The 19,782-nt window shown below is 45.7% G+C and overlaps 1 protein-coding gene across 1 annotated transcript in view; it reads right to left on the reverse strand.

Annotated features, from left to right (window-relative positions):
* LOC126272079 (insulin receptor) overlaps positions 1 to 19,782 on the reverse strand; it is a 595,694-nt gene that overhangs the window by 78,527 nt on the left and 497,385 nt on the right. Inside the window, exons 5-6 of the mRNA XM_049974641.1 lie at positions 17,599 to 17,765; positions 2,145 to 2,343 (exon numbers count right to left, since the gene is read on the reverse strand). Of these exons, the coding sequence (XP_049830598.1) occupies positions 2,145 to 2,343; positions 17,599 to 17,765 (366 nt within the window). The remainder of the gene's footprint in view (positions 1 to 2,144; positions 2,344 to 17,598; positions 17,766 to 19,782) is intronic.

The raw sequence follows: 19,782 nt of genomic DNA on the forward strand, positions 1-19,782 counted from the left end.
TTGCATACCACAGCATCTTCTTCCTGTCGGTTAAATTTCGCGTCTGTAGCACGTCATCTTCATGGTGTAGTAATTTTAATTGCCCAGTAGTGTAATTGTTAAGGTCATACACGAGAGAGTTTACAGGAAAAGAATTAGATATGTATTAGAACTGGAGAACATACCTTCTTTGTTTTTGTCAAATTAGTGGTTGGAAAAAAATAACAGATGATTTTTTTCTATGTTTAAATTGTAAGTTAAAAATTAAACTGGATGTTATTAAAGCGAAACCAAACAAGCATAGAGACAACATTGTTTTCTGGGAGTAAATGCCTATGCATAAATTAATAAAGGTTTTGTACAAAACTATTTGTTTTTTTTATTCGCAGGTCTGCAGAAAATCCTAATAGGGTCTAATTTTTGTGTTTTTTCTGGCTGATGATCTTAAGATGGAGCTTACAGCTCTTATTAAGAATTTTTTTACAGGAAAGACATGATTACAGCTCCCAGCGTGACGTAAGTTTTGAAATACTATGCAAAGTCTGTTTTACACTCCCGGAAATGGAAAAAAGAGAACACATTGACACCGGTGTGTCAGACCCACCATACTTGCTCCGGACACTGCGAGAGGGCTGTACAAGCAATGACCACACGCACGGCACAGCAGACACAGCAGGAACCGCGTTGTTGGCAGTCGAATGGCGCTAACTGCGCAGCATTTGTGCACCGCCGCCGTCAGTGTCAGCCAGTTTGCCGTGGCATACGGAGCTCCATCGCAGTCTTTAACCCTGGTAGCATGCCGCGACAGCGTGGACGTGAAACGTATGTGCAGTTGACGGACTTTGAGCGAGAGCGTATAATGGGCATGCGGGAGGCCGGGTGGACGTACCGCCGAATTGCTCAACACGTGGGGCGTGAGGTCTCCACAGTACATCGATGTTGTCGCCAGTGGTCGGCGGAAGGTGCACGTGCCCGTCGACCTGGGACCGGACCGCAGCGACGCACGGATGCACGCCAAGACCGTAGGATCCCACGCAGTGCCGTAGGGGACCGCACCGCCACTTCCCAGCAAATTAGGGACACCGTTGCTCCTGGGGTATCGGCGAGGACCATTCGCAACTGTCTCCATGAAGCTGGGCTACAGTCCAGCACACCGTTAGGCCATCTTCCGCTCACGCCCCAACATCGTGCAGCCCGCCTCCAGTGGTGTCGCGACAGGCGTGAATAGAGGGACGAATGGAGACGTGTCGTCTTTAGCGATGAGAGTCGCTTCTGCCTTGGTGCCAATGATGGTCGTATGCGTGTTTGGCGCCGTGCAGGTGAGCGCCACAATCAGGACTGCATACGACCGAGGCACACAGGGCCAACACCCGGCATCATGGTGTGGGGAGCGATGTCCTACACTGGCCGTACACCTCTGGTGATCGTCGAGGGGACACTGAATAGTGCACGGTACATCCAAACCGTCATCGAACCCATCGTTCTACCATTCCTAGACCGGCAAGGGAACTTGCTGTTCCAACAGGACAATGCACGTCCGCATGTATCCCGTGCCACCCAACGTGCTCTAGAAGGTGTAAGTCAACTACCCTGGCCAGCAAGTTCTCTGGATCTGTCCCCCATTGAGCATGTTTGGGACTGGATGAAGCGTCGCCTCACGCGGTCTGCACGTTCAGCACGAACGCTGGTCCAACTGAAGCACCAGGTGGAAATAGCATGGCAAGCCGTGCCACAGGACTACATCCAGCATCTCTACGATCGTCTCCATGGGAGAATAGCAGCCTGCATTGCTGCGAAAGGTGGATATACACTGTTCTAGTGCCGACATTGTGCATGCTCTGTTGCCTGTGTCTATGTGCCTGTGGTTCTGTCAGTGTGATCATGTGATGTATCTGACCCCAGGAATGTGTCAATAAAGTTTCCCCTTCCTGGGACAATGAATTCACGGTGTTCTTATTTCAATTTCCAGGAGTGTATGTAGATATGTATCTGAGACAAGGCTATCTATTACAGAGACTAGAAGTCATACGAGCGTCGATTCAGAAATGAACATTTTCCGCATAAAATCGTGAAAAAGAAACACAGCTTCTAAGTAAGTTAATTATCAGGTAGCGAAGTACGAATTCCTCAGAGAAGTAACTGCTAGCAGCGACTGCGCTACACACCTTTACAGGGCAGGCAAACAGGCTGACGGCCCTCGGGTGTGTCTACGAGATGTTCGGCGTACAGTGGCGGGCATTCCAGCAGGCACACGCCGGTCACGTTGAAAGGTTTCCAGTTGAGGCTCGACAGGTCGCCCTCCGCCTCTGGAGGAATTGGCATCTGCCGACACTCCGACTCGTTGATACAACGGCGGTTCAGGTACTGTAACATAACAGCGAAAAGAGCGTGTCAACTGATCTCGTACGTGGAATTTCTTTGGAGAGCAAACGCAGCAGTTGTCTTATGAATAAAGACGAGTTTACATACTTAGAACTTGTATTAAAGTTTTTCTACACAAACAAGTATCCTACAATGATTCACTGGGCATCTCATATATTTCATTTTCCATTAGTTCAATTTTACATTAATGATTCCCTCGGAATTTTTACGGACATGTCATATTAAATCCATCGATACTACTACACAAGTACCTCAGTGCAGTTCAAGTCAAAAGTAGTTGGTTAGTTGTTTCATGTTCCACTGATTACAGTCATGATCTCTCGCTATGATGTCGAGTAAGTCAGTTTTACAATTACAGTACACTTACTCTTGAAAACAATGACAGCAAACTGACCATTTACGTGACTGTCTTAAGCCACTTTTTTCTGGTTAGTGACACACACACACACACACACACACACACACACACACACACACACACACACACACACACAGTGATGGGAAAAATCGAATGAAAACAGTCGATTCAGTGGTTGTTGGAAAACAACCGACTGAACCATTTGCAGTTTTTCGTATCAGTTGAATCATTCATTCGCTCTTTTGAATGAAACCAATCTGTGGGAGCTATTGAATGAAAATAATTAAATCAGTCGATTGTAGCTTTGCACGCATCGATTGGTCTATTCGTTCATTCTTTTGTGTGAAGCAGACTGGCGCATTCAGTTTGAGCGGAAGTATTCGGTCGTTTTGCTATTATTAATCACTGCTGATGACTGCACTCTGTTATTGCCTGTTTCACTGTTCTCGCCATTTCGATATTTGCTTTTTAATGAGCGCCAGTAGGCTTGACAAATGATCGAAACGCGATCTCGAGTACATTCATGGCAAACATTCTTGTTAACAATGGTTGAATTATTTATAGCCTGACTCAGCAGTTTGCCATGGCGGTCATGTGTGAGTGACGTGTGCTTGCTTTGAAATTTACTACTGCACTTTAAACGTAACTTTAAGTGCTATGGTACAGCCAGATTAATCTTTACAGCTGTCAGTCAGCTTTAAAGGCAATATTTAACGCAGTCAGCTAACTTTAAACAGTATATTCTGATGATGCTTTTGTTCATTTGAAGAGCGAAACTGGTCAATAAGAAAAACAAAGTGCGACTTGTGGCTGTTTTCAAAAACTTAGTTATGACTTCGTTTACATAAAAGTTGGAGCAGTAAATTGTTCTTTAGCTTAGTAGCAGTGTAATATATCCGCCCCTCCCCTTTGGTGCTGTACGATTAATACTAAACTTTGTCTGTCAGCATGCTGAAACACTCAGTGGCAATGCGATTGGAAAAAATCATATGACTGGATATAAATCAAAGCAATGTATAACATTTGCAAGGATAAGCCATGTTATGAAACTATGTTAAAGAAATTAATAAACAAATTAAAATTAATTTAATTAAATAAATGCGAAGAAGATTTACGAATGACGACAAATATTTCTCGCAAGAAACACTTCCGACAAGTGGCAGTATGTTCTGAAAAAGCAACTAATGAAGTTACCAAACAGTTCTAAAAAATTGTATCTTATACGATTTGTACTCACGTTACCTCAACATTTATCGAAAGAGAATTACAGGTGATGGATGCAAACCAGCGGGAAGAGAGGTACAGAGCTTCCATAAATTTAAATAAAAAATTGTTCATTTATCTAAACATAAATGTATAATGTATTGAGAGTTATTAAGCTTTTAAAATCAAACAAATCTGTAGTTACAAATGCCAGAAGCACGAAAAATTCGTATTTAAGTAAATAAACAAATACATTTTCAAAATACTTCATTTTTGGAACTACACCTTTTATTCACCTGAGTGAAAACATTCATATAACTATCGGATAATTGTTTCAGTCGGTTGTCTTACATTCGGTGAAACCATTCGAACCCAGAGTGTCAGTGAATCACATTCATATGTCTGAGATAGGAACAGGGACTAGATTCATTCACTGTTTTATTCGACTGAAAAAACCGACTGAATGAAAAACAGTCGTTAAATGAAACAACAAGTTCACTGTTACCAGTCACCGTTTTATTTATTTCCACGAAGCGTTTCGAAGGTTTAAACCTCCATCATCGGGTGGATTTACATTAGTAAGTATTACATTTGTGTGTGTGTTGTGTTACGATTTTTCGAGGAACTTGTGACACTGCCTAGTGGAGAAACAAGACACTATTTCAGAATATGGTTTAGGATTACTGTTGACAAAAAAATTAAACTGATATCTAATGGTAAACATTAAATAAGTAAACTACAGTACCTTCAGTGGTCACAGGAACCTGTGACCACTGAAGGTACTGTAGTTTACTTATTTAATTTCCTGTGGCCACTGAAGGTACTGTAGTTTACTTATTTAATGTTTACCATTAGATATCAGTTTAATTTTTTTGTCAAAAGTAATCCTAAACCATATTCTGAAATAGTGTCTTGTTTCTCCACTACGCAGTGTCACAAGTTCCTCCAAAAATCGTAACACAACACACACACACACACAAATGTAATACTTACTAATGTAAATCCACCCGATGATGGAGGTTTAAACCTTCGAAACGCGCCGTGGAAATAAATAAAACGGTCACTGGTAACAGTGAACTTCTTGTTTCATTTAATGTCAGTAACAGTCACGGTAAAGCCTAACCTAAAGATGTTCGCATTTAAAGAAAAATCGTCGGTTGTCAAAAAGCAGTCGACTGCCTCATCAGTACAAGCGGTCGGCAAAAAGAGGATACTACATTAAAAAGTCTTGGGGCACCTGCTAATATCTTGTCGGACTTTCTTTTGCCAGACATACAGCAGCAGGTCGACGAGGCATAGACTTCAGTTGGACGTCTTGTAGAAACCTCTTCAAAGAACTGGGTATACTAACTACTGCCTCTCAGTATATTTACTCCTTAATGAAATTTGTCCTAAATAATATATCTCTTTTTCCAACAAACAGCTCAGTTCATACATACAATACCAGGAACAAAAATGATCTGCACAAGGACTTAAAAGCACTTTAGTTCAAAAAGAGGTCCACTACTCAGGAACACTCATCTTCAATAATTTGCCAGCAAACATAAAAAATTTAGTTACAAATAGAGATCAGTTTAAAAGGAGCCTGAAAGACTTGCTAGTGGCCAACTCCTTCTATTCCATTGACGAATTTTTTAATAGAAACAAATGATGTGTTGTATATATTATACTATTAGTATTGTTATTTCAGCTTAAAAAAATAATAAATAAAATAAAATAAAAAAATGGTGACATGTTCCACATCCACGAGGATCTCCTCAACACGGATCTATGGAACGAAAAACTAATCTAATCTAATCTCTAAAAACTCCAGAAGTATCTACCAGTAGAAGTCCCAGCCCGTGCTGCCTCTATAGCCGTCCACAATTGCGAAAGTGTTGCCGGTGCAGGATTTTGTGCACGAAATGACTTCTCCATTATGCCCCATAAATGTTCGCTGGGATTCATATCGAGCGATATGGGTGGCCACATCAGTCGCTCAATTTGTCCAGAATGTTCAAACGATTCGCGAACAATTACAGCACGCTCACATAGCCCTTTGTCATCCATAAAAATTCCATCATTGTTTCGGAACATGAACTCCATGAATGGCTGCAAATGGTCTCCAAGTAGTCGAACATAACCATTTCCAGTCAACCATCAGTCCATTCCATGCAAACACAGCTCATACCCTTATGGAGCCACCACCAGCTTGCACAGTACCTTGTTGACAACTTGCGTCCATGGCTACGAGGGGTCTGCACCACACTCGAACTTATTCCCTCATGAACTGGGATTCATCTGACCAGGCCACGGCTTTCCAGCCGTCTGGTGTCCAACTGGTTTGGCCACGAGCCCAGAAGAGGTGCTGCAGGCGATATTGTGTTGCTAGAAGAGGCACTCGAGCCGGTCGTCTGCTGCCACAGCCCCATTAACGCCAAATTCCGCAGCACTGTCCTAACGGATACGTTTGCCATACGCCCACATTGATTTCTGCGCTTACTTCACGCAGTGTTGCTTGTCTGTTAGTACTTACAACGCTACCCAAACGCCGCTGCTCTCGGTAGTTAAGTGAAGGCCGTCGGCCACTGCTCTTTGTTCTTATGAGAGGTAAGGCTTAAAATCTGGTTATCTCGGCACAATCTTGACACTATGGATCTCGGAATACTGAATTCCCAAACGATTCCCGAAATTGAATGTCCCACGCGTCTAGCTCCTACAACCGTTCCGCGTTCAGAGTTTGTTAATTCCCGTCGTGAGGCCAAAATCACGTCAGAAACTTTTTCACATGAATCACTTGAGTACAAATGTCAGCTCCGAAAATATACTGCCCTTTTATACCTTATGTACGCGATACTATCGCCATTTTTATAAGTGCATATCGTTATCCCATGACTTTTGTTGCCTCAGTGTGAACTGCTACACCGGCAGCGCTAGCTCCAATTGTGCGCCACTTTTCAATGACTCGCTCGTTTGCGCTAATGCGACCTGATCCAGAGCTACAACATCCCATGAAAATGATTGACGGAAACGGTCACACCAGTAATAAACTGATAACCAACTGAAATTTTAGCTATCAGAAAAGAGAACATCCGTGTTTGTACGTTTTAGAGGTATCCAAATGTATTATGTAAACACGGAATAACATAACTGCATTGTCAGTGCAACACGTTTGTGCGATCGTCAGCGGGTACTTCTTATTCAAATCCCTTAAATGTGACCATGTTTCGAGTGATAATTATTTTACGAAAATTAGGCCTAAAACAGATATTTTTAGTATTGTCATTATCTTATTCTTTTCATTATTGGGTCGTGTAGCACCCTCTGAACATCAGATTCGGTAGTTTGTCATCTACAATTAAATAATGTTAATGTGAGTCTTGGTCGACGAGTGAACACAATTTTACATCTAAACGTAATTTTGTGTGAAATATTTCGCGTTTATATTTGCGATTACTCACGTTTAGATTTCTAAAATTCTTTTTCATCTGCATCTCCATAAGTTGTTGGGAAACATGCGCAAACTCTAGACAAGTCCCGCAGAACTTCGTAAATTACGTTTTCGCCAGAAAACAGAGCGCTACTGTTGCCTTTGTCAGGTGGCGTTCACTCGTCAAGTTGGTTTGGCGCCGAATTTTAATTTCGTTTTCTTCCCCTCTCTCCCTCCCTCCCCACCCTCCTCGCTCTCTCTCTTCCTCTATCTCCTTCCCTCCCTCCCCCCCATCTCTCTCTCTCTCTCTCTCTCTCTTTCTCTCTCTCTCTCTCTCTCTCTGTGTGTGTGTGTGTGTGTGTGTGTGTGTGTGTGTGTGATGTTGCGTACCAAGCAAGAGGTACGCAACAAGTACTGTGAAAGGCTGCCACGACAAAGGCAGAAACATCTGGCCTGGCGTCTCTGCATTCTGTGCAGCAGACTCCAGATGGCGTACACAAGCACGGACCTCTTCCTGCTGCTGCGCCCGTTTCTCCGGTGCATCGCGCACATCTGCCAATAGTGTGGATGGCCAATTGAGAACGCTGTCAACCGTTGACTGCTTGGCTTCGACTTCTACTGGCAGGCATGGAAATCCTTGCACCGACACAGGATGCGCTGTGGACAATGACTCAGTGCCGCACCGGCAGTTGGACAATTCGGTTCGGTGCCTGCAGCCCCTCAGTACAGTAGTTTGAAGATTACCTTCCGACACAGCACTTGCTACTTACAGAGAACTATAGAAACTGCCTAGAGATGGCAGAATTATTTACATATCAAACTTCCTGGCAGATTAAAACTGCGTGCCGGACAGATACTCGAACTCGGGACCTTTGCCTTTCGCGGGGAAGTGCTCTACCAACTGAGCTACCCAAGCACGACTCACACCCCGTCTTCGCAGCTTTACTTCTGTCAGTACCTCGTCTCCTACCTTCCAAACTTTACAGAAGCTCTCCTGCGAACCATGCAGCACTAGCACTCCTGAAATAAAGGATATTGCGGAGACATGGCTTAGCCTAGAGAATGCTTCAAGAGTGAGATTTTCACTCTGCAACGGAGTGTGCGCTGATATGAAACTTCCTGACAGATTAAAACTGTGCGGCGGACCGAGACTCGAACTCGGGCCCTTTGCCTTTCGAGTCTCGGTCTGGCACACACTTTTAATCTGCCAGGGAGTTTCATATCAGCGCACACTCCGCTGCAGAGTGAAAATCTCATCCCGTTAGTTTGGTATCACTGTATTAGGTTAGGGCATCAAGTGCCACAAATTAAACAGGACCAAAGATAAGCAACATCTTTAACATACTCTTAAAAATGCCATTTTTATTATCTATTTTGCTCCCACATTTCTGTTATAACGTGTCCTGTCAGAGCAAGTGTTTACTTAATAATTGTACTGTGCGAAGGCCATGAACCATAGAGTTGTTTGCTGTTGTGGATATTTGGTATGAATTAATAGTAGCATTCAGTTACTACCTTCAGCCCGCCCGGTTAACCGTGCGGTCTAACGCACTGCTTTCCGGGTGGGAAGGCATCCCGGTCCCCGGCACGAATCCGCCCGGCCTGTTAGTGTCGAGGTCCGGTGTGCCCGCCACTCTGTGAATGGTTTTTAAGGTAGTTTTCTATCTGCCTCGGCGAATGCTGGCTGGTTCCCCTTATTCCGCCTCAGTTACACTATGTCGGCGATTGCTGCGCAAACACTTCCTCCACTTACGCGTACACTGTAATCACCACACAAACATTGGGGTTGCACTCGTCTGGTGTGAGACGTTCCCGGAGGGTCCACTGTGGGCCGAACCGCACAATAACCCTGGGTTTGGTGTCGGCGGCGGTGGAGTGAGTGGACTGCTGTAGCCTGTTATGGGATTGTGTACCATTGAGGCTACGGCGGGGACGAAGCCTCTCCGTCGTTTCTAGCTCCCCAGCTCAATACAATACGAATACTACATTCTCAATATGTAGTCTTTTCTCTGCAGCTGCTTTAATGTCTCTTTAATGCGCCATTGCGTAGTGTAGTGTATTCGTGTGTAATCTGTTTTCCTTTGCTAATGCCACGGCAGACAGGGAGGAGAAAGTAAAAAATATTCGAATTCGGCGCAAACCAATCTGAGGACAAGTGAATAACAAGTGCGACTTGACACAGAACAGGATTGATTTCTGGTAAAAATTGAAAAGTGTTATTTACGAACGGAGTTCCGAAAAATTCACGGTCCGGTCACATTAAGGTGACCGCCTCTCAAAATCCTGAATAACCCCCTTTTGCAGCGCGGAGTGCAGGAAGAGAGACGATTAGGTTTTGGAAGGTACTGTCAGGGATCTGAAGCCCTGCCGAACCCAGTGTGTTGGCCAGCTGCGCCAGGTTTCTCGCTTCAAGGTCCACGGCGCAAACAACCCGACGATGTGGTCCCACAAATTCTCCACTGGGTTTAAACCCGGAGAGTTTGACGGTCAGGAGGTGTGTGGTACGCCCATTCTGGCTCTCTTCGAACCACACAAATACACTGTGAGCTGTGTGACACGAGGCGGCTAAAGTGACCGAGCGCTTCTGGATCTGCGCGACCGCTACGGTCGCAGGTTCGAATCCTGCCTCGGGCATGGATGTGAGTGATGTCCTTAAGTTAGTTGGGTTCAAGTAGTTCTGTTCTAGGGGACTGATGACCTCAGAAGTTAAGTTCAAATGGTTCAAATGGCTCTGAGCACTATGGGACGTAACATCTTAGGTCATCAGTCCCCTAGAACTTAGAACTACTTAAACCTAACTAACCTAAGGACATCACACAACACCCAGCCATCACGAGGCAGAGAAAATCCCTAACCCCGTCGGGAATCGAACCCGGGAACCCGGGGCGTGGGAGAAGTTAAGTCTCATAGTGCTCAGAGCCATTTGAACCATTTTTGTGTGACGTGTTGTATTGTCCTGCCAGTAGATGCTGTTGTGCTGGGGAGAAAAACTACATGTAGGGGTGGACATGGTGCTCAAGGATAGATGCATATTTGTGTTTACCCATCGTGCCTTCCCGAGTGAAGAGATCACTTAGGCCTAGAGAGTGCCACGAAAACATTCCTCAGAGCATAAGATGAACATCAACAAAAGCAAAACGAGGGTAATGGAATGTAGTCGAATTAAGTCGGGTGATGCTGAGGGAATTAGATTAGGAAATGAGACACTTAAAGTAGTACAGGAGTTTTGCTATTTCGGGAGCAAAATAACTGATGATGGTCGAAGTAGAGAGGACATAAAATGTAGACTGGCAATGGCAAGGAAAGTGTTTCTAAACAAGAGAAATTTGTTAACATCGAGTATAGATCTAAGTGTCAGGAAGCCGTTTCTTAAAGTATTTGTATGGAGTGCAGCCATGTATGGAAGTGAAACATGGATGATAAATACAGGCTGGCGCACGGAAACGGGAAATTTTGAAATAACGTCATTTCCATGAATAAATTCATAAAACCAGTAATTTATTAACGAAAGTGAATGTATTCAGTATGCCATTATTCAGTATGTCTTTACAATCAAAATGTCCAAAAGTGTCTCTTGACTTTTTAAAGATGACATAAGAAAGATGTGCTCCCATTCGGCGTTCACACTCTAACAGCCTGTTATGAAAACTCTGGAATGCGCCATATCTTGGGGAATGGCAGTGATTTCGTTTTCAGTGTTCTCCTTCAGTTCATGGATTGTTGCAGGACGTGTACGGTACACCTTGCCTTTAAGATATCCCCACAGAAAGAAGTCGCACACACTGAGGTCAGGGGATCTCGCGCGCCATGCAATGTCGCCGTTACGTGAAATAATGCGTCTTCCAAACAATTGACGAACTGCTGCCATCGATTGTCGAACAGTGTGTGACGTGGCTCCGTCCTGCTGAAGCCGCATGTTTTCGACGTTAAGATTAAGCTCGTACAGTCTCGGTGTAAATAATGTTTGAAGCATTTCAACATATCGAGCGGATGTTAACTGTCACTGCACTACCATCCTCACGTTCAAACAAATAAGGGCCGATAACACCATGACATGATACAGCACACCATATTGTGACCTTGGCGCTATGTAGTGGTCGCCTGTAAAACTAAGGACTGTCCTGTGCCCAATAACGAAAATTCTGTTTGTTCACGAATCCGTTAAGGTGGAAATGGGCTTCTTCTGTTATCCATAAGTTACCAAGGAAATTCGCGTCCTCGTTGATTTTAGCCAATATCTGGCTACTAAACTCCATACGTGACGCTGGGTCTCGTTCGTGTAAGTGTTGCACTATCTGCAACTTTTAGGGATGGAAGTTTAATTCGTGCAGTATTCTTTGTAAGATCCGTCGCTTAATCCGTAGCGAAGATGCATGCTGTCGAACGGAGCGGCGAGGACTTCTCTCGATTGCAGCTCTAGCAGCTGCAATGTTCTCTGGGGTACGTACCGTTGGAATGCCACCTGGAGGTTTCTTTTCCAAGGCAGATCCCGTTTCTTCAAAATTACACACCCGCGTTGTAATCGCATGAGCAGATGGGACACGTCCATGACGTCCAAGCTGGTAACGCTGTCGAAATGTTCTCTGCGCGGCAGTCGCACTATCACCATTTTTGTAAAACGCTCTCACAGCTACTGCAGGTTCCGCACCAGTCCAATTCTCCTTGATTACTAAATGGCAATGCGTTCACATCAATTGTGCAAAGTTTCGAACATCTGCCGGCGCTACAGTGCTGCCAACTGTAACGTTCAAAATTTCCCGTTCCACTGCGCCACCCTGTATTTTAAACAAGAAGAGAATAGAAGCATTCGAAGTGTGGTGCTACAGGAGAATGCTGAAGATTAGATGGGCAGATCACATAACTAATGAGATGGCATTGAATAGAATTGGGGAGAAGAGGAGTTTGTGGCACAACTTAACCAGAAGAAGGGATCGGTTGGTAGGACATGTTCTGAGGCATCAAGGGATCACCAATTTAGTATTGGAGGGCAGCGTGGAGGGTAAAAATCGTAGAGGGGACCAAGAAATGAATACACTAAGCAGACTCAGAAGGATGTAGGCTGCAGTAGGTACTGGGAGCTGCAGAAGCTTGCACGGGATAGAGTAGCATGGAGAGCTGCATCAAACGAGTCTCAGGACTGAAGATCACAACAACAACGCTCCCAGCTGCACTATGGACGCAAACAACGACTTTTGCAGGGCTATGCAAACCAATGGTCATCTTTCCGATGGCGCATTTAAACGCGTGCACGAACCAGGTGCCTGTTGCGAGGCCGATACGCAGAAGCGTTTGCTGAAGAGTCGTTGGGTGCCACTGCTGGGTAGCGTCTTGGTTAACGTGGGTGTTGAGCTGCTCAACAGTTGCACGTCTGTTCACCTGTGCACACCTCTGCAGTCGCGAACTTTCACCCCTGACATGTACGGAGCGTGGTGAACCACAGTTGCCTCGGAGCCGGTTTTGGACAGCGCCATTTTGGCATGCACGGTGCCTGGCGAACAGTTTACAAATTAAGCCGTTTTGGAAATGCTTCCACTTTTGACCGTAACACCAGTGACCGTGTTCCTTTGGACGTCAGATAAAACGCACTGTTTCCGTATTACAACTCCGACTGCACTGTTTATCGCATCCCCACGATACGCTTTATACAGGGTGAGTCACTTAACGTTACCGCTGGATATATTTCGTAAACCACATCAAATACTGACGAATCGATTCCACAGACCGAACGTGAGGAGAGGGGCTAGTGTAATTGTTTAATCCAAACCATACAAAAATGCACGGAAGTATCTCTTTTAACACAAACCTACGTTTTAAAAAAAAATAGAACCACGTTAGTTTTGTTAGCACACCTGAACATATAAACAAATACGTAATCAGTGCCGTTTGTTGCATTGTAAAATGTTAATTACATCCGGAGATATTGTAGCCTAAAGTTGACGCTTGAATACCACTCCTCCGCTGTTCGATCGCGTATATCGGAGAGCACTGCAACATACATCGCGTTTCTACAGAATGATCTGCCAACGTTGCTCGAAAATGTCCCACTGGAAACGCGTCGACGTATGTGGTAACAGCATGATGGTGCACCTGCACATTCCGCAATTAACACTAGGCTGACCCTTGACACGATGTTCGACGGGCGTTTCATAGGACGTGGAGGACGCATAAATTGGCCAGCCCGTTCTTCTGATCTTACACCTCTGGACTTCTTTCTGTGGGGTACGTTAAAGGAGAATGTGTACCGTGATGTGCCTACAACCCCAGACGATATGAAACAACGTATTGTGGCAGACTGCGGCGACATAACGCCAGATGTACTGCGGCGTGTACGACATTCATTACGCCAGAGATTGCAATTGTGTTCAGCAAATGATGGCCACCACATTGAACATCTATTGGCCTGACATGTCGGGACACACTCTATTCCACTCCGTAATTGAAAACGGAAACCACGTGTGTACGTGTACCTCACCCCTCATGGTAATGTACATGTGCGTCAGTGAAAAAGACCAATAAAAAGGTGTTAGCATGTGGACGTAATGTGCTGTTCCAGTCTCTTCTGTACCTAAGGTCAATCACCGTTCCCTTTGGATCCCTACGTAATTCGATGCTCTCCGATACACACGATCGAACAGCGGAGGAGTGGTACTCAAGCGTCAACTTAGGTTATAATATCTCCGGATGTAATTAACATTTTACAATACAACAAACGGCACTGATTACGTATTTGTTTATATGTTCAGATGTGCTAACAAACCTAACGCGGTTCCATTTAAAAAACGTAAGGTTTGTGTTAAAAAAACATACTTCCGTGCATTTTTTATGGTTTGTATTAACCAATTACACTAGCCCCTCTCCTCACGTTCGGCCTGTGGAATCGATTCATCAGTGTTTGATGTGGTATACGAAATATATACAGCGGTAATGTTAGGTGACTCACCCTGTATACTCTCCATTGCTGGTGCTTACACCCGCCGTCTGTGAGTCGTTATTGGACGTTTTTATCTCCGACGTACGATATGTGATCAAAAGTATCCGGACACCTTGCTGAAAATGACTTTCCAGTTCGTGGCGCGATCCATCGGTAATGATGGAATTCAATATGGTGTTGGCCCACCCTTAGCCTAGTTGACAGCTTCCACTCTCGTAGGCATACGTTCAATCAGGTGCTAGAAGGTTTCTTCCGGAATGGCAGCCCTTTCTCCACCGAGAGCTGCACTGAGGAGAGGTATCGATGTCGGTCGATGAGGCCTGGCACAAAGTCGACGTTCCAAAACATCCCAAAGGTGTTCTATAGGATTCAGGTCAGGACTCTGTGCGGGCCAGTACATTACAGGGATATAACTGTAGTGTAACCAGTCCGCGACAGGCCGTGCATTATGAACAGGTGCTCGATCTTGTTCAACGATGCAATCGCCATCCCCAATTGCTGTTCAACAGTGGGAATCAAAAAGATGCTTAAAACCTGTGCTGTGATAGTGCCACTTAAAACAACGATGGATGAAGGAAGGCCCCTCCACGAGAAACACGATCACACGACAACACCACCGTCTCCGAATTTTACTGTTGGCAATACGCACGCTGGCAGATGACGTTCATCTTGGCATTCGCCATACCCACATCCTGCCATCGAATCGCCACATTATGTACCGTGATCCGTCACTCCACACAACGTTTTTCCACTGTTCAATCATTCCAGTGTCCTTACACCAAGCGAGGCGTCGTTCGGCATTCACCGGCGTGATGTGTGGCAGATGAGCAGCCGCTCACCATGAAATCGAAGTTTCCTCACCTCCCGCCCAATACTTGCTGTAGATTCTGATGCAGTTTGGAATTCCTGTGTGATGGTCAGGATAGATGTCTGCCTATTACACATTACGACCCTCTTCAACTGTCGGCGTTCTCTGTCAGTTTTTGCTTTTGTGCTGTACGTGTCCTTTCACGTCTCCACTTCACTGTCACATCGCAAACAGTGGACCTAGGGATGCCTATTACACATTACGACCGTCTTCAACTGTCGCCGTTCTCTGTCAGTTTTTGCTTTTGTGCTGTACGTGTCCTTTCACGTCTCCACTTCACTGTCACATCGCAAACAGTGGACCTAGGGATGTTTAGGAGGGTGGAAATCTCGAGTACAGACGTATGACAAGTGACATCCAATCACGTGACCACGTTCGAAGTCCGCGAGTTCCGTGTAGCCCCGCATTCTGCTCTCTCACGATGTCTAATGACTACTGAGGCCGCTGAGTACCTGGGAGCACAATGCACCTAATATGAAAAACATATGTTTTTTACCGGTGCCCGGATACTTTTGATCACATAGTGTAGGATACGGTGGGATCAATGTGACTGGGCCGTGTATGTACAGTGTTCTGTGTCGCTTCTCAACAACTTATTGGAATGCAGATTAAAAAGGATTTTTCAAATCTAAACGTAAATAACCGAAAATCTATTCGGGAAATGTTTTCGCAGACAAAATTGCAACAAAGACTTACAATAACATGATGTAGTTGCAGTTGCCACTATTTGATAAAGTACAATGGCTCCCTCAGATCCCGACAATGTAAATGTAATGACAACGACATCAGAAACCTGTTTAAAGCCTATTCTTCGTAAAATACACTCCTGGAAATTGAAATAAGAACACCGTGAATTAATTGTCCCAGGAAGGGGAAACTTTATTGACACATTCCTGGGGTCAGATACATCACATGATCACACTGACAGAACCACAGGCACATAGACACAGCCGACAGAGCACGCACAATGTCGGCACTAGTACAGTGTATATCCACCTTTCGCAGCAATGCAGGCTACTATTCTCCCATGGAGACGATCGTAGAGATGCTGGATGTAGTCCTGTGGAACGGCTTGCCATGCCATTTCCACCTGGCGCCGCAGTTGGACCAGCGTTCGTGCTGGACGTGCAGGCCGCGTGAGACGACGCTTCATCCAGTCCCAAACATGCTCAATGGGGAACAGATCCGGAGATCTTGCTGGCCAGGATAGTTGACTTACACCTTCTACAGTACGTTCGGTGGATCGGGATACATGCGGACGTGCATTGTCTTGTTGGAACAGCTAGTTCCCTTGCCGGTCTAGGAATGGTAGAACGATGGGTTCGATGACGGTTTGGATGTACTGTGCACTATTCAGTGTTCCCTCGACGATCACCAGAGGTGTACGGCCAGTGTAGGAGATCGCTCCCCACACCATGATGTTGGGTCTTGGCCCTGTGTGCCTCGGTCGTATGCAGTCCTGATTGTGGCGCTCACCTGCACGGCGCCAAACACGCATACGACCATCATTGGCACCAAGGCAGATGTGACTCTCATCGCTGAAGACGACACGTCTCCATTCGTCCCTCCATTCACGCCTGTCGCGACACCACTGGAGGCGGGCTGCACGATGTTGGGGCGTGAGCGGAAGAGGGCCTGACGTTGTGCTGGACCGTAGCCCAGCTTCATGGAGACGGTTGCGAATGGTCCTCGCCGATACCCCAGGAGCAACAGTGTCCCTAATTTGCTGGGAAGTGGCGGTGCGGTCCCCTACGGCACTGCGTAGGATCCTACGGTCTTGGCGTGCGTCGCTGCGGTCCGGTCCCAGGTCGACGGGCACGTGCACCTTCCGCCAACCACTGGCGACAACATCGATGTACTGTGGAGACCTCACGCCCCACGTGTTGAGCAATTCGGCGGTACGTCCACCCGGCCTCCCGCATGCCCACTATACGCCCTCGCTCAAAGTCCGTCAACTGCACATACGGTTCACGTCCACGCTGTCGCGGCATGCTACCAGTGTTAAAGACTGCGATGGAGCTCCGTATGCCACGGCAAACTGGCTGACACTGACGGCGGCGGTGCACAAATGCTGCGCAGCTAGCGCCATTCGACGGCCAACACCGCGGTTCCTGGTGTGTCCGCTGTGCCGTGCGTGTGATCACTGCTTGTACAGCCCTCTCGCAGTGTCCGGAGCAAGTATGGTGGGTCTGACACGCCGGTGTCAATGTGTTCTTTTTTCCATTTCCAGGAGTGTAATTATCACCCAAAACATGTTCACGTTTTACACATTTGACTAAAGTATACTGAATGACGTTGGCACAAATGTGCTGAAACATGTTTGGATTTAGATGAAAAAAAAAGTTACGGTTGTTTGTGCAACAGGTGGACCGAGCACCCGGTAATTTTATCAGCAAGAGCAGTACAACCAAATGGTGGGTGTGATTGGTGAGTTAGTAGACAGTGGAGCAGCGGCTGGGTTTGCTCACCTGGTAGAGGCCGTGGGGGCAGCGCGTGACGCAGCGGCCCGGAATGGCGACGTGCCGGCAGACGAAGCACTCGCGGTCGCTGGGCCCCGAGCAGCCGCCCAGGCAGCTGGCGTGGCAGCAGCCGCCGGACGTGTCGCACGCCCGCGCCTCGCACTGCGCCGGGCAGCCTGCAACACGCCACACACCGCTCTCAGTGCTACCTACCAACACGACGCTCCGAACTCTATACTAGGCTCACATTTCTAAAGGTAAGGTCCCACAGACGAGGCACGCTTCCGTGGTCGCTGTCTCGCAACTGCGGGAGTGGTCCAGCAGTCGTGGACTGGGCGCAGTAGTGGGGGGGGGGGGGGGGGGGGGGGGGGGGGGGGGGGGGGGGGGAGAGTTCTAAACTCGTATAGGTCCTTCATTAATACATCCTTGGTTCGGATTCCACAGAAATATTGGAACATGTCACGCAATACTGACCCTACAACTTATCCTAGAAAATAGATTAAGGAAAGGTAAACCTACGTTTCTAGCATTTGTACACTTGGAGAAAACTTTTGACAATGTTGACTGCAAAACCCTCTTTCAAATTCTGAAAGTGGCAGGGGTAAAATACAGGGAGCGAAAGGCTATTTAATATTTGTACAGAAACCAGATGGCAGTTATAAGAGTAGAGGGCTATGAAAGGGAAGCAGTGGTTCGGAAGGGAGTGAGAAAGGGTTGTAGCCTATCCCCGATGTTATTCAATCTGTGTATTGAGCATGCAATAAAGGAAACAAAAGAAACATTCGGAGTAGGTAGTAAAAATCCATGGCGAAGAAATAAAAACTTTGAGGTTCTCTGATGGCATTGTAATTCTCTCACGGACAGCAAAGGACATAGAAGAGCAAATTCAAATGGTTCAATGGCTCTGAGCACTATGCGACTTAACTTCTGAGGTCATCAGTCGCCTAGAACTTAGAACTACTTAAACCTAACTAACCTAAGGAAATCACACACGTCCATGCCCGAGGCAGGATTCGAACCTGCGAACGTAGCGATCGCTCGGCTCCAGACTGTAGCGCCAAGAACCGCACGGCCACTTCGGCCGGCGCACAGAAGAGCAGATGAACGGAATGGACAGTGTCTTGAAAGGAGGATATAAGATGAACATCAACACAAGCAAAACGAGGATAATGGAATGTAGTCGAATTAAGTCGGGTGATGCTGAGGGAATTAGATTAGGAAATGAGTCACTTAAAGTAGTAAAGGAGCTTTGCTATTCGGGGAGCAAAATAAATGATGATCGACGTAGAGAGGATATAAAATGTAGGCCATCAATGGCAAGGAAAGCGTTTCTGAAGAAGAGAAATTTGTTAACATAGTACAGATTTAAGTGTCAGGGAGTCGTTTCTGAAGGTATTTGTATGGAGCGTAGCCATGTATGGAAGTGAAACGTGGACGATAAATAGTTTGGACAAGAAGAAAATAGAAGCTTTCGAAATGTGGTGCTACAGAAGAATGCTGAAGATTAGATGGGTAGATCACATATTGAATAGGATTGGGGAGAAGAGACGTTTGTGGCACAACTTAACCAGAAGAAGGGATCGGTTGGTAGGACATAGTTCTGAGGCATCAAGGGATCACCAATTTGGTATTGGAGGGCAGCGTGGAGGGTAAAAATCGTAGAGGGAGACCAAGAGATGAATACAGTAAGCAGATTCAGAAGGATGTAGGTTGCAGTATGTACTGGGAGATGAAGAAGCTTGCACAGGATAGAGTAGCATGGAGAGCTGCATCAAACCAGTCTCAGGACTGAAGACCACAACAACAACAACAACAACAAGCTAAATCATTATGGTTTGAGGGGGCAGTGCACAAATGGCTTAATTCATACTTAACTGGTAGAATGCAGAAAGTTAAAATAAGTGATTCATGTAATGTTAAAACAACAGCTGATTCCTCAAACTGGGGGGCTATCAAGTACGGGGCCGCACAGGGTTTGGTCTAAGTCCTTTACTGTTCTTGATATACATTAATGACTTACCATTCCACATTGATGAAGATGCAAAGTTAGTTCTTTTTGCTAATGATACAAGTATAGTAATAACATCCAAAACCAAGAACTAAGTGATGTCATCGTAAATGATGTTTTTCACAAAATTATTAAGCGGTTCTCAGCAAATGGACTCTCTTTAAATTTTGATAAAACACAGTATA

Source organism: Schistocerca gregaria, chromosome 5 (assembly GCF_023897955.1).
Source record: "Schistocerca gregaria isolate iqSchGreg1 chromosome 5, iqSchGreg1.2, whole genome shotgun sequence".
NCBI classification, from domain to species: Eukaryota; Metazoa; Arthropoda; class Insecta; order Orthoptera; family Acrididae; genus Schistocerca; species Schistocerca gregaria.